This window comes from Ixodes scapularis, unplaced genomic scaffold (assembly GCF_016920785.2).
Source record: "Ixodes scapularis isolate PalLabHiFi unplaced genomic scaffold, ASM1692078v2 PGA_scaffold7__128_contigs__length_106722199, whole genome shotgun sequence".
NCBI classification, from domain to species: Eukaryota; Metazoa; Arthropoda; class Arachnida; order Ixodida; family Ixodidae; genus Ixodes; species Ixodes scapularis.
In genome coordinates, this window is record NW_024609882.1 from 35914307 (window position 1) to 35941049 (window position 26743).

A 26743-nucleotide genomic window follows, 5' to 3' on the forward strand; every position below is an offset into this window, starting at 1 on the left:
GCACACTAGCGCCACTTGAACCTCTAGCGTACATTATAAAAACTCTATGGTATTAAGTGCTTGGGTGCTGTAACAGGCAGAGCCGTTTCTCTACTGGCTTCGACTATTTTTCGCTAAGCTGTCGAGGTTAGCGTGCCTTCCACAGTTCTTCAGCTCTTTAAAAGTGGCAAAGCTAGTTCTGCAAGCACATGCGAATGAGACACAAGACAAAGCCATGTGCTCTCGCAGCAGTGTAGGTTTGCAGCATCGTGAAAGCTACGCTAATCTTGACAGTGTAGCAGAAAAGAGTCGACACCAAGTGCAACTCAGCATGGTTGACGAGACAAACTAGCTTCAAACTGCATTTAAACATTTATACCATTTGGATGTGACTTTTTCATATGTGTGTTCAGGGTTTCTCACACAATTTGGACTTGTAGCAGCCATATTGAGAAGGTGGCTCGTATTCACTTCTTGTACTAAAATAGAGTAGGAACTAATATTCTTCTAATACAGAAAAGTTGTACTAATAAATATACATATCGGTGTGCCATATTCTTTGGTGCTCTCCGACCAAACCAAAACGATAGTCCCGAGCTGACTATCAGAGAAACGTGCAGTTGCATGCAAACACAATACTACATATTTTCGTCATCTAGCTCGCCATTCGTATATCGGGGTTCGAAAATGACCGCCCTCACGACTTGGATCACAACAAAATCGAACCGACTGTAAGCTACACCTTGAAGTTGTATGCCTGAAACGGCTTGGCGACCTTGGGATGCTTGCGTGAGACTGTTGTGACGCCCCAGCCGAGAATCGGTCCCGGTCGCTGAGACGGCCGTTCCTTGGCGGCGGTGCAGGCATGGTGCAGTTTCTCGCAGCCGAACGCCACAAGCGAGGCGGCAATGAGGAGGGCCCACATGACGAAGATGGCGTAGGTGTCCTCGAAGGACAGCGTGACCCTGCTGCTCTCCTGGCGGCAGTGTTCCCAGTCTCCCAGCATGTTCTTGATCCACTTGCCCACGATGCCGTTCTCCCGAAGCCAGACGAGCCTGGGTTCGCGCACAGAACCATCGCGTCATCGTCGGCGACAGAGGATGGGAGGTGCCCCCCTTTAATTCTCGTGTTGCAGCAGCTCTATGAAATGCCGCCTAGAGGTGCGCCTTTTCCCCTCAGGCGTAGCCACTGGTGGATCCACGCCGTGGAGGTAGGAAGCTTCTGGAGGCGACGTGACTCCACCAGAGGCGAAGCCACAAGTGTGAAGGGAACATATCCCCAACGATGACCAAAACCACAGCTGTTTTGGTCACCCTCGGGTTTTGGGCACTACTTCTACACGATCAAGTTGCAATGTTGACTGGATCGTTGTGCCCCTTCAGTAGCTTTATTTTCGCCTTCCGTTAATTGTTTTTTTTCTGATTTTGTGATAGCTTGCCAATCAATATTATAATATACGTGCCACGAATCCTTTTACGCAGTGCAACAATTTATGAGAACACTGTTGCTAGGATGTGTGCGAGTCGGCTTGGCAAGCTTGGCAGCTTGGAATGAATCAATTATGCACGTAAGGAACACATTTTACCAATTGTGGAGATTGTTATATGTGGATGTTATGTGTAAACTGACTAAGAAAAGGTTCAGCAAGTTTTGGTATTTCTGTAGAGTATTGATGCTGTTTTTCAGATTTCTGTATACATTACAATTTTTAAGTTTTTATGGTATATCCACCCTTTTCCTTTAGAAGAAATGGTCAAGTCTGAAAGCTCAATGCATTTACGTGGTATTACATCCAGCAGTCTGAGACATAGTATCGTGGAAGCATGTCGCCTACCAATCGTAGATCATAGACCACAGTGCCAACTCTGAATTCTCTAATTTCATGTCAAATAGCAGACTGTGCCTCACCAGCGCACTGGCGTCCGGAGGCTTTACGGCAACATCCTTTCCAAGAGGGTAATTTCTGAGCTCTCTTTGGTGACACGCACCCCTCGACGCTTTCTTTCATTTTTGCTAGCAACCCTAGCCGTGGTTTCCTTGCCATTTCGGCTCCCAATGCATTCTTATATTTTTTTGTTGGGTGCGTGCCATTAACACTGGGCATTACAAATATTGTTGCTACGCTGAAATATCCGGACGGTAATGATGACACATTGCTACTATGCCTTACGCACCCTGTTACATCCACATAGCTCCGAGCATTTCAGTGAATATTTCCTTATTTAATGTCGTCGATGTCCACCCATCTTGTCATGAATGTGTGTTTGGGGTAACTTGACCCTTGTCTTGGTGTGGACTCATTGCCATTGTCACAGGTATGGAAAGTGTATGTTGTGAGAGCTGCATATTGCAAGGAATGCGGTGAATGTGGGGTTTTTTTTTGCGCTTGAGGTTTCTGTTGTCTGACACACTTCAGAACTCGTTTAAGTTCACCTCACTGCTTTGCCACGTTATAGGCAGCATAAGGGAACTTTGAGTGCTCAATACCAAATTTCTCTGAGACAGCTTTGGCAGCCCGTGGTTAGAAGTTGTTCTGGCTAGTATCTGACTTGCTGTGCTGTAACAAGCTTTGGCATGTTTTGCTTGTAACTGTGTGCAATGAACATAATTTTCTTAATTTTGGCACATAGTGGTGCAGAGCAAAAGCAATTGGCAACCATTGCTCTTAAAAAATGTGACTTTCTGAGCTTTGGATGTGGTGTTGGAAAACTGAGGCCGATACCATTGTACAGTAAAACCTCGTTATAACAAAATGGGATATAACAAACTAATGGATATAACAAACCAATCATAATTTCCCTTGCTTGCTAATAGTGGGAAGAAATGAACATTGGCTATAACAAACTAATGGTTATGACAAAATAATTACAACCGCTCCTTTAACTTTGTTATAACGAGGTTTTACTGTATTTATAAGAAGGACATTTATATTTTCTATTTTTTACCTTCCAAAGTCGCTTGTCTGTGGTCAAAATGTAAATTTGAGCAGCAGATTGTTCAAAGTTTCATTGCCGGAGAAGATACTGTGATGGAAAAACATCCAAGAGGAGCACTAGAGTTTCATACCCCACTGTTCACAACTTTATAATTTTTTCGTAAGTTTATAATGGTACTCAAGTCGGGTGCAGTAGATGCAGTACCATACCACTCGTCCACTTGGGTTCTCCCTGGACGACTAGTCGAGAATGCCAAATGCTACGAGCTTATCTCGGCGGATACGTCATATTTACACTGTAGCGAAGCTTGTCACAACCCCTGGGAACAACTGTTTAATGCACCAAAGTGAAGGTGTTCGATACATACTGAATACCATGCATCGACATTTTTTCCGATGTAAACAAAGAGTGAAATGTACTTTAAAAAAATAAATAAAACAATGCCTTGTTTTTTTTTAATTCTGAGTCCTTAGTTATTTGCTGCTTCTTGTTGTCAAAAAGTTATTTTTCTTCTCGGAGCCATTTTACTGGAATGCTTGTGCCAGCTTAAAAACTTCTTGATTTTTAATATCACACAATTCACCCGAAGAATTCATACTATTTTCAATTTTAGGTGATATTAAAATGAAACTGGGAGGTGTTTTCTGGGCACAATTGTCTTTACTACTCAACTTCTACCCCATACCATAAACGACTCTACTATACTCACGGACATAGGTAGTGTTTGCAGGTTTCTCTAGAGTGCTGCTTTAAATATTTTGCAATTAGCAGTAAGCTGGGAAGGATGGAGTTGGGGTCCATGCTACCACCTACGATCAAGCATATAACTTTTATTCACATAATCAATATTGCTGGTACAGCTAGAGGTAAACCGAACGCAACAAAAAGGAAGAGGACAGGACCATATGTTTCTTCGTGTCTTTGTCCTTTTTGCTGCTTTTCTTTTATCCTCTTAATCAGCAGCACGCTCTAAACTCGTCGAGCCAACATTGCTGTATTTGTTTGTCAGGATAAATACTTTAATGACTTGAAGACAACGAGCATACCTCCGGTTGATCTCCCACTGGGTCCTCGGGTCCATGGTGGCGCTGAGGTACATGACGAAGCGGAAGTTGAGGATGGGCTCAGCCGCAATGTAGAACTCACCGTCCGTGTAATTTCTGCACGTGCGGGCGACCTGTGAGCAGCGCCGGTCAGTTACACGAGGGTCCTTCTGTTCGTGCCCCACGGTTTTGTTTTGACAAGCGCGTTAAATTCACAACCGTTAAGTGAGCTCCTCTTAAAGTTATCGTCACTCCATTTCCAAATTATCATGTGGATGCCGCCATTTTGCTGCTTAATGCAGAACGGAAGCAATTGGCAATCTAGTGGAAAATGTGACTTTCTGAGCTTTGGATACGGTTTTGGAAAGCTGAGGCGATGCCATTTTAGTCCGTCGTGGACTGTTTCCAACATTTCTGGGGGACAGAAAACCACTTCCTGCAACTTGAGATGAAGCTTTGGGTGAATGGCAACAATGATTTGGAGTACCGAAATGGCTGAACTCTCTTATAATACGAAGCCTAGCTTATCCGGCGGCTCTAGTCGCGTTGACCTGACCTTGTAAGTGAAAGATCCGCGGTCGGCAATCACGACCGACTTTCCCTGCACGACTTCCTTGAGGATCTTGGGGCCGTAGATCTGGTGGAGCTCCGTCTGGCCGCGGCCCTTCACGATCCGCTGGAAGACTTTTGTGTAAGACGGTTTCTTGGAGTTCTGGAAGGACAGGTCGCAGGGTTGTGTGAGGGCCACGGGTGATCCTTGCAATGTCATCGACGATTTTGTGACAATCGTCACGTTACCACCCTTTGCATAACCATTCTCACAGTATTTAGCCCCCGCCTCCCTTGGTACAGTATAACTAGCAGGGACATATCCTTAGGTTAATCTATATCTTCTTTTTATCTTTAAGGTCGCTTGGTCATATGGTGCAATCTGTTCACACTTGTGGTTAAAATCGTCAAACTGGGAATGAGCCAGGTGCCAGTCCACTTGTATGGGCGTGTTTGACATGAGAGATGGCTCTTTATTTGTGTAGGTTTAAAGGCCCGTTCACACTCTTACGACCTCTTAAACCTGAATTCCTTAAAACTTCTTAAACCAGAAAACACACTGGCGCCATCTATTGGGAAGCAGTGTAAACTCGGCGGTCCAGCATATTTTTTTTTGATTTCTCGCGCATTATCCTTTCTTTCTTGGCTCGAAAAACTTTTGTCAATGTTACAAACGAGCCTTTCTATGGGTATTACGCACATTTGACCTTGGAAATCCCCCAAAACCTTCGCTCTTGTGAAATGCAGTTCCAGGGTCACCGCATAGATGGCGCCACAATGCCAGTGTGTTCCCTCATTCTAAAAACATTTAAGAAGTTTTAAGAGATCTCGTCTCTCTCGGTCGTACTCGGTCGCAAGAGTGTGAACGGGCCTTAATAGTCAATACACAAACTTCACTACTTAGTCAGCGCAAAATGTACGGAGGTAGCTGAAGCTACTAGTGAGGACTTGGAAAGTATAACCTCCAGGAAACCTCGGGGTGACTGCAGATGTTTCGCCAAGGGATTTGTTTTTCTTCAGGTCCAAATCGCCGCTATACCTAGTTGCCCCAACAACCTACCATAAAATACCGGGGGAGCACCCACCTTACTTAATCAAGCGCTTGACGTATAATTTGCAGAATTCCTAAGTTTGGGAGATGTTTCTAGTGGGCGCTTGAACAAAGTGGGTGCTTCCACGGTATTTTACGGTGGTCAAGATGTGTTTGCTAGACGACTAATTCATTCTGACAACTGATGCTTACATTCACGATAAGGAAAGCATCTACATGATGCTTACACATTGCCAACCTTTGTATGTTAAGTTTGTTTTACTTGAAGTATCTTCTTCCAATTGTGTGTGCACAGTACAAAAATGGAATTTGAGTATTAAAAAACAGTTTAGCGAACTTCCTGGAGTTTGATAAATAACACTAATGTCGTTAAATGTAAGTAATATTTTGAATCTTGGAGTCGCCGACACTCTGGCATATTTGGTTTTGTTGAATATATTTTTATCTATGTTGGAGCACAGCAGGATATAATGTATTCCTCGATAAACAAAACAATGGCGCTTACATTGCACAGAACGTTGCCAGACGCGAATTTATTTTGTCAATTTCGCCGCTCTAATAGGGTATACATTAAAACGGGGAGAGGTCAAGGACACAGAAAGACACCCACGCGCAAGATGGTGGTCAGAATGCTGCCCGAGAGGGTGTACGGCTTGACGTTGGAGCGGCGTGCGAGGTCGTCCACGTTGCGGATCATGGCTTCCTGCGACTTGACCATAAGGCAGGCCCTCATCTGGCCCGCAAAGGCAAACACCAGCACGGTGACGCCTATCCACCAGAAGCCGCTGAGCAGCCTGGTGGCGTGCCAGTCGCTCTCGACCGACGAGCCTGGGAACCGTCACGAGCGCTACGAAATGTGCCCCAGATGTTCCCCACGTTAAAGGGATGCTGAATCAAAATTGGGATTTCACAAAATAAGGTAGAGGGAGTGTTCAACGGGGTGCCGCAAACCCCAAAACGCCACTCATAAAGGGATATCTCGAACGGTAGCCGTATTTTTGTAAAATAAGGATGCGACTAAGTGAGAATCGCGATGTCACATTTCCTGCAGAATAGTTGAAGAAGAGGAGAAACAGCCTTGGCTTCCTTCTCTTTTCGCATCCTCGCAGAGTCAAAGCTAGAAGAGCAGGAAACGAGAATCGCGACGTCACGTTGGAGATACTGCTTTATGAGTGATACTTTAGGGCTTGTAGTGCCACGCCTAGTACTTCTGCGTTTTTTTTAAAATAAAACTTTCGGTTCAGCATTCCTTTAACTACAGGGTGATAGGGACAGTTCGTTTGGCCCTTGAATGACTGGCATTGATTGGTTTCAGGAGCCATCATACGGAAGTTTATCTCGAAGGTCTTGCTTGGGATGGTCGGTGTTGTGTCATAAAAATTTTAAGGAATGAATTTACATGGGTAGAAGGTTAGAAACTAAAACTAGTTTGTTCCCATGCAAATGGCTCTCTTTTTCATAATTGTTTTCTGTGACCACTGAGAAGGAAGGAAAGAGCGTATGGGGTGCACAACTTGGCTGCATTACTTGTCTAATTTTCATTGGAGTCGAGTAGTGTTGTGGTCTTGAGCTGTGGCACTTCATTCAGTAAAGGGGGAGAAAAGTTGGAAAGCCAGATGCGGCATGTCATAAAATGAATTTCGCATCTGCGAGTGCTCTTTCTTGACTGTTACAAGCCTAATTTTTTTTTTTTTTGCAGAATAGATAATCTTCTTAGCCCCTCTCCTTTCCTAAACTGTGAGGGGAACAGAGAGGTGAGACTGAGCAGAGGACAAGGTTCTGCATGCTCTTCACTTAAAGAAAACAGAACTAAACTCTTGAAGAGGAAAGGTGGAGAGGGTATGGTAAAGAAAGAAGTGAGCAGAAGTAAAAGTTGCAGTGTATGTCTACCTTACAAGGCCGATGAAAAGAAAAAAATGTTTGTTTTTAAACAGTCTGGTTGGGACACGCTTGTCACAAAATAATTTTATGCGAAAAAAATTTTTTTTTTTTTTTAAAACAATATTGACGGCGCTTGTTGCGATTTAGTCAGTAGTCACCTCTTTTCCACTTGTTTTCTTTCTCGGCATTTCGGGCGCGTGGAGAACAGGTGGATTGGCTTTGCCTTCACGTTGAGGTCGAAAGAGCGAATGACCATTCCGTGACGTCATGGACTTTGCGCGCAGAATTTCAGATGAATCTCTCACTGTCAATATTGCGCTAAAATTTTGCGCAAAATTAATTTTTAAAAAATATGTATTTTTAGGGTTTTTTTTAAAGCCATTTCAACACAAAAAGGCTTCCTTTGATCTTTTGCACCTGAGTCAAATAAATATGTTCACCGAAATTCCAGTGTACAGTTCCCACCATCTAAGCGCACTTTCACAATCAATTTCGGTATGATAGCTATAGAAATGGATTGATGTGGGTGGGGCCAGCAACCGTTTACGGAAATCAAATTACCTTTGCCAAGGAGGTTCTCGAAGTACTCCCACAGATGAGTGAAGAAGCGCTCTGAAAACGACTTTCGATTCCGGACGGTGTGCTCGTAGAAGTAGTCGAAACCCGTGGAAAGGAAGGCAAGGGTGAACATGGCGATGACCACGCACACCCACACCTAGCCACCCATGAAAGTGGAGAATTAGAAACACCCAATGAAGTTCCTCATTTCGTTGAGGTCGAACCTCTTATCTACTATAGGGGTTCTCAGTCTCATCTATCTTGAGTAACCCCCGTCTGCTTTAAGCGGCAGCCAAGAATTGCCTCCTGGTCTTGGCATTACTAATTCACTAAAGTTGTGCAGTGACTGAGATATTGGAGAGTGCTTGGCTCATAGTAGTGCATTTATGGGTGGCTAGATCAGCTAAGATGGTGTTTAGAACGGAAGAACAATTTACTCTCTTGTAATGGACGACTCACACTATGGAAACTTTTTGGGGGAGTGGGAGAGTCCGTGTCAATGAGACACAAATGAATGGCTCTCTGGCTAGCCGAGAGCTCTGTGCTGCTAGGTGACTTTGCTGTGGGCACTGAAGTGTGCACATGCAGATTGCGTCCATTGTGGCCACCAGGTTGGCTTGCCTGCCAGTCGAAAGTGAGCACGTAGGAGAAGACGTTCATGCTCTTGGAGTGCGTCCTGCCAGCCAAGATGGTAATCTCGTCGATGTACACCTCTGTGGTGGGGCGGGCAATCGCGTTGCGGGAGTTTGTTGGGATCATGAGTCCCAGGGCGAAGTCTCCTTCCTGAAAGGCAGGACGGGCAACGTATGGAATTTACGACAGAAGAAATGGTAGTTGCCTTAGTCTTGGGTATCCTCATGAAGCATATACAACAGCTATTTGAAGCTCAGTCAGTGACATTTCGCATCCTCTGTGTCTGCGAGGCATTGAGTTCATAAGGTGTGTCTCTGGCATTAACATTGTGAAAAAGTGCTCTCTTCTGTCTGAGACAAGAAATTTGGATAATTGCGACGTCCTCCACAAACAGACTAATTAAAATTCAATGTGTCTGCAGTTTCACCAAAAAAAATTGGTCTCGGCCTTTTGAAAGTTAAAACTTTTAAAGTCAAAAAATGTTTGTATGAGCCTTCTCAAGAGGCGATTTGAACTGGTGATCTTCAATGCACTATTTCTTCCCGATACTTTTAGATAGGGGAGCCACTAAATTTATGGCCCGACTTCATTGTTAAAACTTTTTTTATTGGAGAAAGGGAATCTTATTCCACTTCATTAGGTAAAGGTAATGCCTTTTCCAATTGTAATAAAAAAAAAAAGAGTTCAGTGGTGTAACAGCCTTTTCCAGTTCTCACTTAAATGAATCAAAGTTTTAAAGAGCTGGTTGGATAATCCAGAAATCTGTACTATTATAAATTAGAAAAGAAAGCAGCTTCGTTACAAATTGTAGTGCACGAAAATGAGGGTTCAGTGATCCAAAAGGCTTTCCAAATTCTCGTTCAAATGAATCGGTATTTTTAAAAACTGGTTGGAGAGCCCAAGGAGCTGTACTATTTAAACTTTGAAAAAAATACTTATGTGGTATACTTTATTAATTATATTACTCTGATGGGTTGTAAGCTTAATAGAGTATATAAGGTCTGTAATGATGTGCACGTTGATCTTACATCTCGTTGAAGGGAGCCAATCAGTCCCGTCCAGGAGCCGTTGGGGTGTCGAATGCCGAGGGTTCTTTCCGGCGTGAAGGACACTGTGTAGCTGTAATGCTTGCATTGTTATGACCTTCGGCACAGACCCGAAGCTGTATACATCTTTTGAATGTAGTGTCAGTTTCTGCCGTAATATACTGAGCAAGCGCCGACCCAAAAGTCTGAGAGAATAGCAAAGAAATGGGGATGGATGCTCATTAGTTCTGAAAGCAGAAAAGTAGGGGCACACGGTAGGGGGGGTGCACCCTTGTCTGATCCGATGGAGCGGCATAGAAGCAGGATAGGGGTCTGGCGGAACTCCCAATTTTTAAAACGGCAGTGCCGCTTTTGTTTAGCTTGCTTTAATGTGCCGCCGCTTTCACATCGAGCTTCACCACTTTGCACTACTTCACACCGGCGTGCGTAAAGCTCTAGCGCTTTGGGCACCGGCTTCTTGGAGAAGCAGCTGATGCAGAGGAACACTTCGTTTAGTTAAGTGAGTTTAAAAGTTTGCTGGTGTGGGCACTTGATATGTCCATTGCACATATATTACAAAAGTGGGGATACTTGGTGTAACATGGGTGCGAGCTGGGTATTTGGTGATCTTTAATCTTTAGACTTTCCAGCGAAGTGCTTGATAGTTGCCAAGGGATGTGGGTTGACTTTGATGAGCATACCAACCTTGGAACGGTAATGTCTAAATTTATAGGAAACACTTTTTTACCTTTTAAACAATGACATTTATTCTGTTGCTTGCCTAGTGTAAGAGGATGTTCAGTTGTATGCTAGGTTCTTCTCGGTATTCTCATTGGCCAATTAGTTTGGCCTGACTTTCAAGTTCCAAGGTATTTTGTCCAGAGTAAGTTATTACTGGTGTCTACATTTGAAAGTTTGCTGAAATTTTTTTTATGAATTAGTATTTATTTGCAGGCTACCTAGTAGCTGGCCAAATAGTGCTGGTGCATGGTGAAGTATTTGTACTGAACACCTATTTAATTTATTAATACTAAAATGACAGTCATCAGCTTTCTTAAAGAATTCACAAGTAGTAATTTCGTTTATAATCCACTCACTTGCATTTAGTGAGGTAGATCTCGTTCCAAACTACTTTGTAGCTGCCATATAAAATGCCTCTACACTGTCATCCAAAACTTTGTTTTGACACTACTCCAGGATGGTCTCTTATTATTGCAGTTTTCTTAAAAACTATGGCAGATGCCTCCTAGACAGGCAAGGCCTCAACCATGCAACTCACTTGAACTTCATGGAGTTTGAAAGCTCCCGTATGATGTCTCCAAGAAGGCCCGTGGTCACCTTGATACCCTGTGGGGTTTCGCTGAACGCGGCGTGCGGATCGTACTGGACAGCACAAGTCAAAAGTCACGCACGTCCATCATTTTTAACAAAACACATCAAACGTTGCTGAAATTTTTTCAATCCTCCTCACCCATAGAACCGAGCTGCCAGCTTGGTCCTATCAGAGTTAAATCAATTTGTTTCTTCATTGCACAGCGGCAAGCCAATACGCTGGGCTGTGTGCTGTCATTCAAAGCGACTTTTGAAATCTACAAATCTCAACCTGCAATGGTGCTCCAGGCTTACTCTAGAAACAAAGGGAGGCATGAACACTTGCATAGCCAGGAGGAGGGGGGAAAGCTTATGGTGCTTAAGCCCCCCCTCTCCGAAATCTAGCCCACCCTATTGGTGGCATGCACAAGTCACAGGGGATGCTTCTCTAGCTATTGTCGTCGTTTGTGACGTCACGGGTAGGACAGAATGGAACAGACTGCACAGATCTTAGATCCCTCAGTTTGTCAGTTGTACTGTAGTAGGACATTTTACCAAAGCTTTAAACCGTGGCACGCGTAGTCGTGCTAACAAACAGTTTTGGCTCAGAGTTGTCGAAGCGCCTGGATGGTGGTGTGCTGTTCTTTACCCCAGTACCAAAAGCTGAATGATTAAACAGAATATCCAGCGTTTTATCACACTACAATATCTAGCACAGCAAAGAGGGTGTATTTTTTATTATTATTTGGTCAAAATAAAACTAAGAAAGGAATGCCTTGTCAAGCTGAAAATAGGAGAGCGAAATTTGGAAACGTCTCGCATGTGTAGTAAACACTCGGTGAAAGCGACTCCGTGTATCCTGTTGGTTCCAATGCGTTCTGTGAGTGGTGGTCTCTTATTAATTCTAAGTGGATTTTTAAATTTAAATTTTGATTTTGTTAACTAAAAACAAACATTTTCTGAAAATAACTGGTAGGAAGAAGCAGTGCTGGCTTCCGGAGTCATTTCAATACGCGTCGCAAGTAGGCTCATTTTCGTCTTCTGCGCATGAGAAAGGAAGTAGCGGTGACGTCAGAACGCCGAGCCCTGATTGGCTGATCGCAACCCCCTATCTGAGCGTCGTCTGCTCGCAACGTTGTCTGCGTCTGTCTTACCTTTCCTGCGACTTTCGGAAGTCGAGCGAGCTCGACTTCGCCTTTCAGAGAGGGCAGACGAAATAACTCGAGCAATACGTTTTTTTTGTCTAACAACTAGCAGACGCGCATCAAGGAGAGAAGTCAAAGGACTCACTGGCGAGGTGTCCCGAGGCGCCGAGGTTTGTTTGCTAAGAACCGAGAGTGAGGGTGGTTAGTGTCCGCAAGTTCCCTCCCAAATACTTCTTCCCTCCTCTCGTGTGCGGCGAGACTCCTCACTCTTTAAGGGCGTCGGCGGGTTGGCGCAGTTAACGTTGTCGGCTTTACGTCTGCTAGTCATAGCGATGGCTGCTTTACCTTTCCTGCGTCTGTTGGAGATTCACCGCTTTTTGACCGGCGAGAGTCACCGTTGCCTCGGAAAACAAGGAGGAAGAGATTGACCTCTTAATCTAAAATTGAGGTCAGCGATCAAAGTATAAGACGGGAAGGGTCCACAAGGGTCGCGCGGGCATATTCTATTCAGCACGCCAGCCGGTCGTTGGCAGACGGTCGCTGAGTCGGAGTGCCTGCTAGGCCTATCTGCCATGCTCGCTAGGTTGTTGTCGGTGGAATCGTGGCCGTTGGAGGTTTTCCCGGGTGTTTGTGGATCCAGCGTTCTTGTTCGTCATGGTCTGCTTCAAGTACTTTTTACTTTTTTCTTGCTGCTTCAAGTCGGGACGCATGAGAAGCGCACGTAGAAAAATAAACGTCCGTTGGTCCTCCCGACCGCGACGCTGTCGGCCATGCTGATTTGATCGTAAGAAGTGCGTAAGACAGCTTCAAAGCTGTCGTAGGATTTCGTCGTAACCTGCGCAAAACTTACAAAAATTTCGTTTCGTGAATACAAATTTGTTCTCAAGTTTTGTCTTACGCATATTTTTGGCATAAGATTGTTTTGTGAACCTGGCCTCTGGCCTCTGCACTTCCGAAAGTCGCAGGAAAGGCAAGACACGCAGACGACGTGTCGAGCAGACGACGTTGCAAAGGAGCAAACGACGCTCGGATAGGGGGCTGCCATCAGCCAATCAGGGCTCGGCGTTCTGACGTCACCGCTACCCCCCTGCGCAAGGAGCAGACGAACTTGCCCTCCGCATTGAATCCTTGCTTATTCACCTGGTCGACGTGAGACGTGCGAGACGCCCTTGTGATCAAAGTCTTAAATCTAGTAACTCGGTTACACTTCAGCGTCTCAAAACAAGGGGTTCACACCTGCTATGAATTACTACCGTTTGTATGTTTAATTTTGTGGACCCAAATGTGCATAATGCGTGATGCACCTCTCAGCGAGCGATTTTAAACTTGTAGACAATTCTTAGTAAAAATTGGATAGAACATATGAGTGAGTTTCCTGAATTGTTTCTTCTGTGTTTTATGGCGAGTCGAATTTCCCGAAGCTCTTAAAAAGCATTTTACTGTAGCAAACAAGCGGGCGACACCATCTACACGGTAGAGCAATGTGCACCAACGTAGGCACAGCGAATGAAGCAGGAGCCACACAACACGAGCAACGGACACAAGCTCTGATGGAACACACCTGGCTAACTGCAACCGAGGCTCGGCTCGCCTACCTCAGAACTTATCTCGGACTGGCCCGTCTGCAAATATCTCTTTGTAAAATATGTATGACTACAGTACTATTTTTGGAAAAAAACAAACAAATGAAGGCTATTTTTGGCGAGTCTGCGCACGACAGAACAAAATAAAATTCAACTGGAATGTTTCTTTCATTTTATGCAGAATTTTCACGACGCCAAACTCTCGACCATGTCAATCTACAATGGTTTTGACTGTCGAAAATATGACCACACAAGATAGCTGGTACTCACCGCTTACAACATGAAATTGAACAGCTCTCATCAATCAAACAACATATTGTGCGTACCCATAATGCCGAGATGTCCGAACAGGGTTCATTTGACAAAGGTCTCAAATAACGCAGCATATCCATTCTACATTGTCGAGGGCAGTTACTTCACGACGACCGAACGAAAATCCGGCCTTGTTTTAGGGCACATTTTGAGGAGGGCTTGTTTGTTGCACAGTACTGAAGCAAAGGAACGGACAAGTCTGTTCCGGCCCCTACACCGCACCCGATCAGCTATTTTTTGTTTGTTCCCCGCAAAGGCTGAGCAAGCTTCGAGTCCTGGTATTCTCTGGTTCTCATAAAGAAGATAACACAAAACGGGTAAGTATCCTGAATAGGCAAATAAAGTAAAAGCTTTCAAGAAAGGCTGGCAAACTCCGAATACAACGCAAGTGGAGTGTAGTGCTGGCCGGGTGTCTGCAGCCCAGATGGGCAGCAGGTATTTATGGCTGTTAGGGGTGGCGACAGTTGGAAAATGGCAGTGGCGGTAGAGCTCTTTTCGGAAGGGTCTGTTCTATACACATAAATTTTGACCCCCCCCCCCCCCCCCCCCCCCCCCGGAAAAAATATCTGGGGCATCAAGGAAGCCACAATGCAAAACCAACAGAATCCTAGAACATACACTATGTAAAGGTAGTCTTCGTTTTCCAGTGCTGTTGAACTTTCTTGGTTCTTAACCTATGACCTTGTTACAGACACAAGGTCAAAGCAGGTGAGGCAGCCGAGTTGTAAGGTGGAACAACAAAACAATGACAGAAGACACAGTTTGAAGAATTTTTCAACACTGCACTACCCAGTTTTTTCGGAATATATTGTATTACCAGATTCAAATGTGCATTCTTTTTTTTAAGATATAGCACCTAAAAACTGCCCGTGCATTAAAACTGGGTATGAAAGCGAAATCAAGGGCACGTTAGGGTAACCATTCGTAACTACAAAAACCAAGTGAGCATTAGAATCTGGTCAGTACTGTATAAAATATTCATACACTGAAAAGTTGTCAGCGGCTGTTACTAAAAGCAAAAAACGAAAAAAAAAAAAGACGTACCGGAAATGTGACCACTCTCATAGTCATGGTCAAGCAGCCGATCAGCCTTGCATCCGTCCACGGAAGAATTGAGCCAAGATGCTCGACTGCACTCTTATAGTGAGTCTCGAGCGCATAGATTGGATTGGCCCGCCGTTGTCTCTGGTCCACTTGTCATGCAGATAGAGATCAGCAACACTCGATGGTTGACATGACATGTCTCAATCGGCAGCAATATCATTAATCTCCCGAACAAGACACAAACGAGACTACTAATGAAACGAGGCTTGTGGCAAACACGGCTTTTTTCATCGCCAAATGCATTAGTATACCGGCATTTGGCTACGACTGGTGCCGTCAGTCTAAGGTGTAGACCTTTTGTTCTTATTGAGAGTCCACCTGTTTTTCATCCTGAAATAGTTTGATGCAGGAATGTTTGTTGGCAGGCCACATGTTCAGAGTTGATCTTGGAATCACTGTTATCATCATGGTTATAGATAATTAGCAAAAAATAGGAACATAAGTTGTAACTTTGCTACACTTTGGAGTCTATGAAAAATGGGGGTAACAGGATACCAAAATAACGCAGATTCAACAAAGTCGTCCAAAAGGGTTTTATTAAAAAAAGAATGCGCCATGCAGCAGTATAAGAATAGTTTCAATTTCCAGATGTTGACAACAAAAACAGGGGTGCCACTTAAAAACACGGAATATTGGTACGCCAGTTTTAAAAAATGGGCCAGATTTTGGTACAGCGGCTTCGTTCCGTTTACTTTTTCGTTTCACATTTCATAAAAGAGTAGATTAACTACGCTTGGCCTTGGGACTGGCCAAATTGCGAGAGCGCAATTCCTTCTTGGCGTTCTGGTCCACTTCTGGAAGCTCACTGACGTCTTCGTCGGCTGGCCGCTTGACTGAAACCAGAGCATGCAGACAGGTTACTTAGCTTTTTCTAAACAACAGGAACTTAGTGATGGGCTAAGAATTCAGTACAAGCTACACCTCCAGCACATGCTTGTTGTCTTTTGCCAAGCTGTGGCTGATGTGCAACGAAGTGTTATCAAAGGCATTGAGCTCATGCTAGAGGCAGAGCACCTACTGAACTCTTAACCTGTCACTGACCATAGAATGAAGATCAATTGCCAGAGTAATTTTAGTCTGGTACACACAAAAAAGATGAACTACACTCAGAAATAAGTTTTAATGGTCCTTTACTTTAGCATCAATACCTGGAACAAGAGTATTTCATCTTCAGGAGTGAGAACACAATTTGTGTTGCTGCTGTCCATTTAAAAAGCAAATTTTATCCGGGAAATTTGAGTGACAAACTTCCAAAAAAAGTAACTACTGTCATGCAAAGGATAATTTCTAGGGTTCTGCAAATTTTCGACTAGTAGTTTAGAATAATTGGCTATTTGATATTCGCTTTGAGTTGAACTGCAATATTCATACTTTTCGAAGTGTTGATCTCGGCGGGTTAGCACCATTGAGTGTGCTTCTCACCAAGCACCTGTGCACTGTGGGAAAGCAATACCCGCGGAGCTCGCAAGTATTGTTTTCTCACAGTGCACAGGTGCTCGGTGTGAAGTACACTTAGCGGGGCTAACCCACCGTGATTATGCAAGACTATAGGTTCGGCAGTGATGTCCTGACAACCCACGATCCTCATTCGTGCTTTTTCGTTCGTCATATTTGAAATTTAGAAAAGAATATTTGCATACAATCAGCAGATTTATAAATCCCCTCGATTAGGATAGCTGCAATTTGCCCTTCACATGCCACAGTTCTTAAATATAGTTATATTAAAATTAACCCAGCTTAGAAGTGGACAAGTGGAAGCTTGGAAACAACCTTCATATGTTTAGCTCAATTCTCATTTAAGCATGGTGCAAGAAAGGCTCAGAGAAACTATTTGATATGAAGATGTTCAACCAAAACCACTATTCGCTTCAAACTCAAAATTTACGATTCGTAATTTCTGAATATGTCTATCTTTCTAGCACACAGACAAAACAACGAAAATAAAGTAGCTAACAAATACTGACTAGGCTTGATATAATGCAAACAACCTACTGTCGTCCTTTGTGCCATACCTGAATATTGAACACAGGAGGTCCAAATTAGAAACTTACTATTAAATGTTTTACCCACTTCTACTGATTTTCTAATGTTTCGTTACTCTGGCTACATTTTAATTTTCATCCCTCTTCTGTTAAGAACACAGAAATAAACTGGACGATAAGGTGCTGTGTAGAAGAGGTAAGCTGAAGAACTGCTAGTTTAATCTACAACAAGCTCATTCCACATGGTGCACTGTTTTGAAAAGCCACAATCTGTTTCATGTACAACCACAACCATAGTACCACCCAAATTTCTCATGCAATGACAACAGCTTACCTCTGCAACATATCTTTTTGGATAAATTTAAACTCTCTGTAATAAAACAGATGGAGCAGAAAAACATGTGCATGTTATTCCTTTGCTTCACAATTTTGAAAGCATGTACCAGAACTTTGCTAATGTTACAATTAGATTCAATCGTTGGATCAACTATAGTGATATTCTGCATTTTAGAATAGAAAAAAAACATTAAATTTTTTTTTTATTTGATCAATTATTGAAGAAGAATATACCCTGATATTGGAGTTTGAAAATTCAATGTTGAGATAATAGAACAAATGAAAATAATCTATTCCAACACTAGAAGTAAGGAATAAGTTATAACACTATTAGAATTAAAGAGATGATTGTACCAGCATTAGAATTTGTACTCATTTTCATTACAGAAATAGAACCTAGACCAGAAGTCCATACCTGAGCTAGGACATAGCAGCTTGCACGTTTCTTGGATACATCGGTTTATAATTGCTCTAAGAAGGAATAGCTTTTAGGGATCAAAAGGAATTGCACAGATTCGAGTGTCAAACTAATCTTTGGCAAATTCGCCGAGAACACCTGCAGGACACATAGTACCCAAGCATAAACATGAGACTTCGTTTAGAAACGAGTAGCTTTGTGCACAGACCAAGGGCTGGACGTTGAACCGTGGCAGACTCACATTCCTCCTTCTTGGGTTTCTTCTCCTTCTTGGCACCGGGCAGCACTTTCCGCTTGCCCTGGGCTGGCTGCTGGGCCTCGGCACGCTCGCGGAGCAGTTGGAGGTGGAAGTTGACAAAGTGCCACATCATCCAGGCCTGCAGCAGGCACACTGCCACAATGCAGTTGATCCTGGAACGGAACGAGAGAAAGGCTGCTGTGTCGGTTCGCACAATGCCCTACTCTATGTTTCGTCTTATCATGGACTGCAACGGCTGCTATGAGCCACCAGAGCCCATCCATAGCTCGGAGGGTGTCGAGTGGCCTCCCGGTTGCTCGGAGCCACTTGTGGAGCGCTAGACTGGATTGCATAGCTTGTAGCGTCCGTTGCGGTACTTCGTGATGTTAAACTGACTGTCCCAACAATGATGCCTTACTATTGCAGGCTAGTATACTTGGCATCAACTATTTAGTGTTACATTTTAGCGCTGCAGCTACAGCAGTCTGCAGCCACTTTGATAGTGTTGGAGTGCCGTGGGAACTGCTAGCTTTCACAGCATAGCGCAAGGAAATTTACACCGAGTATGCGAAAAGCAGGTTGTCTGCTTCTTGCTCAGGAGTGGCGGTGACCTCAGAATGACGCCAGCTCTTATTGGCTAATTGAAAAAAAAAAATAGTGGGTCGACTCAATGCTAGGAGCCCCAAGGTCTACCCACCATTTTTTTTTTTTTTTTCAATCGGCCAATAAGAGCTTGCCGTCGTTTTGACGTCGCTGCCACTCCTGCGCGAGAAGCAGGCGACTTGCTCTGTGCAAAGGCACAGTATGGCAATCTTGACTGTTAAGCTGGAGTACCTTGCACGACTGACTTAATCGCATTACTCCCGGTGAACAATTCTAGCTATATTTGACTTCTCGTAAATACCAAAGGCAATATACTGTTACAGCAGGAAAGCGCTTCATTTCACTGTCACTTTTGCTGAATTTAATGCTGCATTTGAACTGCTTGGGCTATGGATGCATGTCAAGAACCGAAAAACATGAAGAGACACGTGATGCGACGAAAAGGGACTGCATAGGCGTTTTAGTATCAAATAACACCGGTCGACACAACCTTTGAGGGCGACCTCTTTACCGCGACGTGCCAACCCCTGCCAGCGAAGCCTGCTCACCTGATGACCTTGGTATTGAAGTTGCCGGTGGCCATCCCGACGGGCAGGTCGAGGTTCTCCTGCTGCGCCAGGCCGTACCAGAAGGTCAGCACCGACAGCATGATGGAGGCCAGTCGCACCAGCACAAACACCACGTTCCACACCGTGAACCTGCAAGGGAGGACAGGTGCGTCGAAATAAACCTTGAGCTTGTGCATAACGAGGAAAATGTCCCTCTTTGAGGGAAGCCTGGAGTTGTTTCAGTTGCACTGTGTTTCCCTTTGATGGGAATATTTATAGCACGCAATACGCTAAAGAGAGCTTCTTAGCGTTATAGTCGCAATCGCGGAGTGACGGCTCTTCTAATTCGAGACTTCTAATGCTCCTCAGAATTAAATTCAGAGGATGGGAGCTCATTCTAACGGACAAACTCTGTAAAGTACCTCCTGTCCAGAGTCTGAGACCGCTGGAATGTTGTGGAAGCAGAAGCGCCAAAATTAAACCGCCCCGAATATTTCCGCCTGAAGCTTCTTTATCCGGACAGCTTGCAAGCAATCTATGTGCTCCTGTTAAATAATAATAAAATAAAAAAACAATTCTGCATTGACTTATTGTTTGCACTCCCCGTTGAAAGAAAACCCAACCACTAAAGTACATACGTACTAGAAAAAAAAAGAAAGTCATCAAAGGGGTTAAATAATTATTCCCCCACCTTTTCGATTAATGCATCTATGCCTGTTGTTTATGGCAATGGCAGGACGAATGCATGCTGAATAGTGGCGGTGAAAGTGAGACTTATTCTTTATGAACGAAAGTCTCGAGTGCTAATGGTGCCAGAATTTAGTCTTATCGGACTTATCCTATCCTGCCCCAAAGGGTAATGCGCAAAAACAGCCGCGCAGTGCGCCTCACCCGTAGTTGGCAGCCTTGTTGCGCTCTGCAAACAGGAGAAGCCTGGCTGCATGGAAGACGGTCTCCACCAGGTAGTGCATCACGGACAGGCACAGGGCTATCCTCGTGAAGCTGGGAGAAAGAGATGCATGTCGGGAACCTCTCTCGCAGATACAAGGAAGAGGCCATTTGCAAAACGAGCAGCGACCTCCACCGGCAACGGAAAGCATTCTGGGAAGCGGTAGTACAGAACCCCATATAGCACACAATGAAATAAACACAGTTGAGGGCAGGCAAGTGACTTTGCTATCCTCCCTTACTTTCTTTCCGGTGTTATATGGCAGATGGACAAACCCACAATTCCTTGCACATGACCTTTAGTAATTCTTAGAAATGGTCTCTTGCGCCTCATCTTACACTAGCATGTACATGGAAATTTTCTCTGTGTAGTAGTAGCTTTCATAAAACAATATACTAGAAACTTCATAAAGCAATACAGATTGCGGCATTTATGTGGCTAACAAAAAGGCATGAGCACACTGGCAAAAAAACAGGGCTTCACTATAATGTGCAAACGGAAGACAACCAAGCTTCATGCTGGAAGTTCTTCCCCCCAACCTTTCAAAGTTGCACCAAGGAGACTGACTGGGCTTCCGATAGATGACCATCCATGCAATGTCCGAAGTGGTATAGTTCATTGGACATCCGAAACAGGATCTTGTGTGCACCTAGTTTGGATGTCTTAATGGCACGTGTGGGCTCAAACTTCAATGGTCGTCATTTAGGCATTAACCAAGTTCTGCAACCACCATGACTTTAACCAGAGACAAAACTGGACAGCTATGGGTTCCTGTTTAAAAATTCCTGCTGGGTTTCTACCTGGAAGTCGTAGACACCTGTTGTCAAGGCGTACTCACTTTAGAATGTATGACACGCTGAAGAAAATGAGGTGCAGGGTGGCGTGAGTGATGCGTCCTGACATCTCGTCCTGGAAAGAGAAATTTTCAAATAGTTTTTCGTGAGCTGAGGCGAGAGTATGGAAATGTAAAAGAAAGCACAACGTTATTGAACAACCAGACTAACGACTAAAGTGTACATATAAGCAACATTAACCGGAGTCAAACGTTGAAGAATTGTATCATTCCAAGAAGTAATCGCAAGACAAAAAATGATTTTTTATAGACCAGACCTTTCTAAAACTACCATGAGATTCCGCCTTATATATAATGGCCATTTTGTATGGCATGTCTGAACTTCTGAGAATGTTCAGGCAGAGTGCCACATTGACATTGTTACTGCCGTTCAGAAAGGGCAAAGCAATAGGTAGTTCGGAACTACCTATTGCTTTGTGCATGGGGTCTTGACAGTTCAATTCTTTACTGTAGAGTTATTTGAACAATGTCGGTAACAATTAAAGCTACAAATAAGCATGAACATGCTGCACAATTACAATGAAGTTCAGGATTAGTCCACACCTTTTTCGTCTTCTGGAAGTACAGTTCAGGGTAGCAGTGTAGCCAATATGCCAGTTGAACAATAAAGTAGAACTTGAACATGAACCTGAAAAAGAAAGAATCTCTATTGAAAAAAAGACTACTTAAGGCACCACTCGCACCCATACCTTCCATTATTTAACGGTATTATTAAATAAAAACAAATCCGTCCAGGAACTCATACTTACGACATTTCCGTGTGCGGATAGCCTTCCCAAACCTTGCTAATGCTGGGCAGAAAACCTTCCTGAAAAACGAGAGAAGGGGCAAGTGGAGATCCTGTTTTCCGATCGGTCGAACGAAAGACTTGTTCCTCAAGAAAGCACTTCCAGAACTGTTTTGACGTTGAAAGCAAAGCACCCTACATCATCCCCAAAAACATGTAGAACTAGGTGGCACAGACAGACCTTGCTTGCGCGCTGGCACCTTTTGGTATCTCGTTTATTAGAACTAAAATTACCTTAACCCCACTACATGTGCAATATGACTATACTCCATTCACCCCTAAGCAGAGACTGCGGTGGTAGCTACGAGCACGTTGGACAAGCCATAAGTCGATCCGCGTCAGATCGACACAACCAAAGGTTTCGCTGTGTGTGTGTGTCATAGTTGAAAGCATCGTATATTTTTTTGTGACCTTTAGCTCTCTAGAAGGTTTGTCTAAACAGAAAGGTGGTTGTGCTTTGTAGGTGGCCTTACTTCAGTTTGTTTTGTGAAGTGGGCGAGGGTTGTGCGTGCGACCTTGAAAAACAGGATGTTCGGTGGTTCTGTTACAGTTGTAGTTCTGTATGTAAGGAGGTTGGTTGAATAAAATTATTAGATGAGTTAGAGACACTATATGTCCCTGTTACTTTCTCTTCCAGTGTAAAAAAAATTTCCTCCTCCTGCCCCAGCCTCAGGTTCAGATCATCATAACAGTTGTCTCCACAGAACAGAATTCACTTTTCCACAGAACAGAGTTCACTAAGGTGTTGAAGAACCGAAACTTTTTTTCGACTCCAAAAAGGCTCAGAGCAAATAAAATTAAACTTTCGTACACAATTACTAAGGCTTTTGAGATCTGAGTAAATAGGGCAAATTGTGTTCATGGGTAACCACACCGCAAAATGAGATCACTAGCCTTCTCTTCTTTAGAGCTGCCTTTTATCCTCGGGTATACGTATACTCATTCAAATGCGTAGTAGTGGACGTAACGAGAGCAGCTATTGACCTACTTTGCGGATTATGTCGGCCCCCCAGAGGAAGGAAACGAGATAGAAGATGAGGAGCTGGCCAGACTCGTTGAACTTGCTGTGCTTCATCTTGGAAAGGTGCATCTTCCGGTTAAGTTTCTGAAAGGCACGAGCAGAAAAAGATGCGAATGAAACCTCGCGAACAACCGATCCAAGCAACGCTATACTACGTTTCACCTTGTAATGAACCGCAGCAGATGCTACGAACCGCCCTGCGCATCACTGCGTCCCTCTCGAAGGTCGCACGACACTCGCACGGTATCGACGGCTCATGGCATCCTCTGTGGTTCATCGCAAGGTGAAACAGGGTATGAGAACAAAGATGAGCGGCGGCATACTCACGTCGAGCAGGTACTCCTGAATGATGGCGTGCATCACGATGGCAATGAGGAAATAGAAAAAGGTGAGGAAGACGTCCTTGACACCGTAGGTATAGTGCACGACACCCTGCGTCTCCATGCCTGCACAGACGACAGAACGGGTGGGGGTCACACGCAGTTGATTAACGTAGAAGTTTGGGCTAGCCGGTATGCAGACATAGTTAAAAATAAAGCAGCGCAAAGATGAGGGCAAAGTAAGACGTAACCGACAGGACACAGTGCTGTGTCGTGTCAATTACCTTTTACTTTGGCGTCTTTGCGCAATTTTCTTTTTAATTGGGTCACATACCTCAACCCATGGTTGAGGTTCCTACTCTGATGTACCAAAGTTTGCAAGCTGTGCAACCCACTTGAAAGAATCGCTCTTTGATGGTACGTTGTTACTGCGCCTGACCGCCTGCTTATATCAAGTATTGACAGACTGCACCTCCAGTAACATGTTTTGCACCGAACAGCTACTTTCCACAGTGACGATCTCACACTGTGGTGGATAGGCACCGATTGTGCAAAAAAACTCATACTTCTGACACGTGTTTCTGCCCCAGCGCTTGTCTAGTGATAGCACCTTCCGAAGGCATATAAACTAGCATTTCCAGCCTTTGGTTTAATTACGAAAAAAAAGCAGAAGCTGTTATTAAGTTAAAATTACATGAACATAGCTCATCTTATTTTATTTGCATCAAAAGGAAAATAGAATAAGTGCACAATGCCCTAATAGGTGTAGAGCGTTTCGGGGTACGTAAAAATTACTGCGATCTGTGTCCAGCCACTTGGTGTGGCACTAGAAATATGTTGGTTTAAAATGCCGCCATGTATGGATGGATGATAATGGCTGTACCCTTCATAACGAGTGCTAGCTTACACCACCTAGCCTAGAAATTAAAAACCAAAAGTATGGTTTCTCCCTTCGCCTTTCTAAGTCAATTTATTTCCCACCGCAATTTGTAACTATCACCAGGCAGTGTGGAATATCACCAGGATGACCTTTGGTGGATTGGGCAAAAAAACTAAAAACACTGTCTCCCACCTTTCCCCCGGCGAGGGAGTCACCAATTTTCCTCTGGTCAAACCTAGTCAGAATTACCCCAGCGCTGGGAGGCAGGGTTGAGACTTTGGGCCGGAGCCACGTGGGACGTAGTCCAAATTTTCCTCTGTCCTACCTGTTTCCAGCTGTGTTAGTTAGTTGTATGCCATTCAATTCTCCCTAGATAATTTCCACTACTCTTCCAATCTCCTCTTTGTCATTAAAATCCACTTATCATCCATTTGTCCCTGCAAACCCTAGTGCTCTTTCCAAATCGGTCGCCCCCTCCGGGAGGGCGGGAGCAAGCCCCGTGCACCTCAAATAACCTTAACACACCTGTTCTAGCCTCAAATAACAACGAGCTCCCCCGTGAATTATCATACCACTGATCCTTATTTCCTGTTTTCGTCCCCTCAAAGTTAAAGTTGACTTCCTTGCACTCTTTCCTCCCACATTTTTTTCTTGGCTCCTTTTACTTGCTTTTCCACAGGGTTAGTTTCTGCCCTAGCTCTGCCCTAGCGCTTGAATGTTGGTATTTGGATTTCAGTTTTTGGGTTCGGTTTGTTCACTCAGTGTTCATACTTTTCATGTATAAATGCTCATACGCCTTTCTCGCCCATCCTGTGTCCTCAATTGTGTTTATCCCTTATTGAAAGTTTAACTTACTGATCGCCTTTCAAACCTCAAAAGATGCCCAGCCCGTGTCTCCTTGCACTCCATTTGGTGCCTTTCCATGCGCCACCCAGGGTCAGTCTGCCTACAACACTGTCGGGTCTCTAAACTCGACTACTGTACTACTTTTTCCCTCTTTCTTGTCTTTTGCCGTTCTTGGCAAGGATAAAGCCGCTAGAGGTCAACGCTATCGATAGTGTATCGAAATCAGATACCTACCGTCCGTGACATTGTGATGGAGTGCGATGAACACCGAAGCATATGGTGCCGACACCTGCGAACGAAGCGTCCCAGTTTTAAATGACGTGTGCCGCAACTCTGCTTCTCACTCGTCCCGAAATCTAGGCGTGAAACAGTGAATATTCGTCTCAATATTAACGAACAAAAATATGAAGCGACGAGGAACGCATCGCGACGCGCTCACGCTGATCAAACAGAAACGAGGCCACGAGCTTGCCGCCGACAGCTGCCGGTTGAAAAGGAAAGTTTGGCGAGATGGGTCAAAAAAAGGGGAAGTCAGCTCGTTCTCATTCGGATTCTGAAAGTTATGAAATCAAAACGACGCGAGTTGAAGCGGTAGACAGCGATGGGACGAACTTTGCACATAGCCGATCTGAACGACCGTAGGTTTAAATCTCGCGAGTTAAATTGCCTGAAGCAAAAACCGCGAAAAACGCAGATCATGTGGACCTCACGTGACACTTCACGTTTGCACGTGAAGAGAGTCAAATTTACTCTGTGAGCTCGGCTGCGTCAAGTCGAACATGTCAATCGAGCGGGCTGGCCCCGGCGCGAGTTGAAGTGGTGGCAAGTGCGGTTCCACGGACTCGAGTTTGGGGAGCCGAAGACTCGCCTGAAACAGCAGTCCCATGACGAAGACCATAGCGACGCACGACACGATGTCCGCATGATTCTGGATCACGAACTCGTGGCTGAAAATCGGCGGGTTTTTGGTGCCGGTACGACGTTTGAGACCCATCGCCGAAATCCGCTGGCGCTCGGCTCGCAGAGGTGCAGCTAAAAGGAAACCGTAAACATCAGCCAACTGCCAACCGGAAGCCACGTGGAAGTAGACCGCAGAGAATGCTCACTCAACAGTACAGCAGTACAGCGCTGACGGTTTTACATAAAATCTTTACAAAACTGAGTGTTATTCATATAATGATTCGTATAAAAAGTTTTACATAATTTTAAGGTTTTTATTTGTGAATTATTCGGCATTAGTGCGCGCGCAGCGAGAAATGGGTGGTCCACTGGCGACCCGTGACGCCGTTGTCGATAAATGGAGCCAAGGATGAGGGCCATCTTTCGCTCGCGAATCGAGCAGCACTCGGAGCGCTTCGGAAGAATCTGAACCGCGGTTTCCTTCAAAATAAAGACGAGGAGACCAACGCGGAAAAACACAAAATACGAAAGAAAACAGGAGCCCTTGGCACCCTCTTTCTCGCGGAAAGGCCGCTCAACGAGGGGCGCTCCCCAGGCCGAGCGGGGACCCACCAGCGGACCTCGAACCCGTGGCAACGACGAAACAAAAATGGGCGTTTTGAAGAAACAACGCGAACGTCAGCATCGCAGCGATTCGGGGATGTGAACCAGAGAACGCCGACAAGGTAAGTGTCCTTTGCTCTTCCGTCCCTAGGTACCGTTTGTTTTTTTCTTTTCTCCTCCCTCCAAAATGTCTGTGCACCGCGCGAGAACCATTTCCCCCACTGTGTTTACAAACGTGCTTAGTTAAGCCTAACACTTCTTCGATACCCAGTCGTACGATCTCGCGGTCCAAATCCTCCGTACAGAAGGGATCCAAGACGCACGCCGATTTTGCGGGGACGCTCAAAAA

General features: G+C 44.6%; 4 protein-coding genes across 5 annotated transcripts in view; 2 read left to right on the forward strand and 2 right to left on the reverse strand.

Moving 5' to 3' along the window:
* LOC8025159 (N-acetylglucosamine-1-phosphotransferase subunits alpha/beta) overlaps window positions 1-3374 on the forward strand; it is a 27856-nt gene extending 24482 nt beyond the window's left edge. Inside the window, exon 24 of the mRNA XM_029968492.3 lies at window positions 843-3374. The gene's annotated coding sequence lies outside the window, so the exon portion shown is untranslated. The remainder of the gene's footprint in view (window positions 1-842) is intronic.
* Window positions 706-11520, reverse strand: LOC8025150 (probable glutamate receptor). 2 transcript variants are annotated; one of them, XM_042286583.1, is made up of 9 exons: window positions 11127-11520; window positions 10935-11038; window positions 9659-9749; window positions 8619-8780; window positions 8001-8154; window positions 6169-6386; window positions 4515-4670; window positions 3962-4092; window positions 706-1034 (listed from the first exon to the last, which is right to left on the reverse strand). In XM_042286583.1, exons 2-9 carry the CDS (start codon window positions 10943-10945, stop codon window positions 716-718), a joined length of 1242 nt encoding a protein of 413 aa, XP_042142517.1. In that variant the 5' UTR covers window positions 10946-11038; window positions 11127-11520; the 3' UTR covers window positions 706-715. The 2 variants fall into 2 exon arrangements, with proteins under 2 accessions (XP_042142517.1, XP_040074120.1); XM_040218186.3 differs by having other exon boundaries at window positions 8457-8780.
* Window positions 11521-15629: 4109 nt separating this feature from the next.
* LOC8025151 (translocating chain-associated membrane protein 1-like 1) lies at window positions 15630-26194 on the reverse strand. The gene is made up of 11 exons (XM_029968474.4): window positions 25760-26194; window positions 25126-25180; window positions 23173-23291; window positions 22813-22929; window positions 21787-21845; window positions 21581-21665; window positions 21023-21093; window positions 20127-20237; window positions 19236-19385; window positions 18088-18257; window positions 15630-15943 (listed from the first exon to the last, which is right to left on the reverse strand). The coding sequence occupies exons 1-11, from the start codon at window positions 25883-25885 to the stop codon at window positions 15834-15836; spliced, it is 1173 nt and encodes a 390-aa protein (XP_029824334.1). The 5' UTR covers window positions 25886-26194; the 3' UTR covers window positions 15630-15833.
* A 142-nt stretch (window positions 26195-26336) lies between these two features.
* LOC8025152 overlaps window positions 26337-26743 on the forward strand; it is a 42491-nt gene continuing 42084 nt past the window's right edge. The window contains exon 1 of the mRNA XM_029968457.4: window positions 26337-26516. The gene's annotated coding sequence lies outside the window, so the exon portion shown is untranslated. The remainder of the gene's footprint in view (window positions 26517-26743) is intronic.

What these genes read in the sequence shown, in the direction of transcription:
- LOC8025151 (XM_029968474.4), bottom strand. Translation starts at nt 25,885, where the DNA reads ATGGGTCTCAAACGTCGTACCGGCACCAAAAACCCGCCGATTTTCAGC. An exon ending in TTCAGGAGTACCTGCTCGAC is followed by an intron (nt 22,930 to 23,172) that starts GTGAGTATGCCG and finishes CGTGCCTTTCAG; the next exon opens with AAACTTAACCGGAAGATGCA. An exon ending in GGGCCGACATAATCCGCAAA is followed by an intron (nt 21,846 to 22,812) that starts GTAGGTCAATAG and finishes CTCGTTTTTCAG; the next exon opens with GAAGGTTTTCTGCCCAGCAT.
- LOC8025150 (XM_040218186.3), bottom strand. An exon ending in TTCTGACCACCATCTTGCGC is followed by an intron (nt 4,671 to 6,168) that starts GTGGGTGTCTTT and finishes CTGTCCTTCCAG; the next exon opens with AACTCCAAGAAACCGTCTTA. An exon ending in CAGTGGGAGATCAACCGGAG is followed by an intron (nt 1,035 to 3,961) that starts GTATGCTCGTTG and finishes GCGCGAACCCAG; the next exon opens with GCTCGTCTGGCTTCGGGAGA.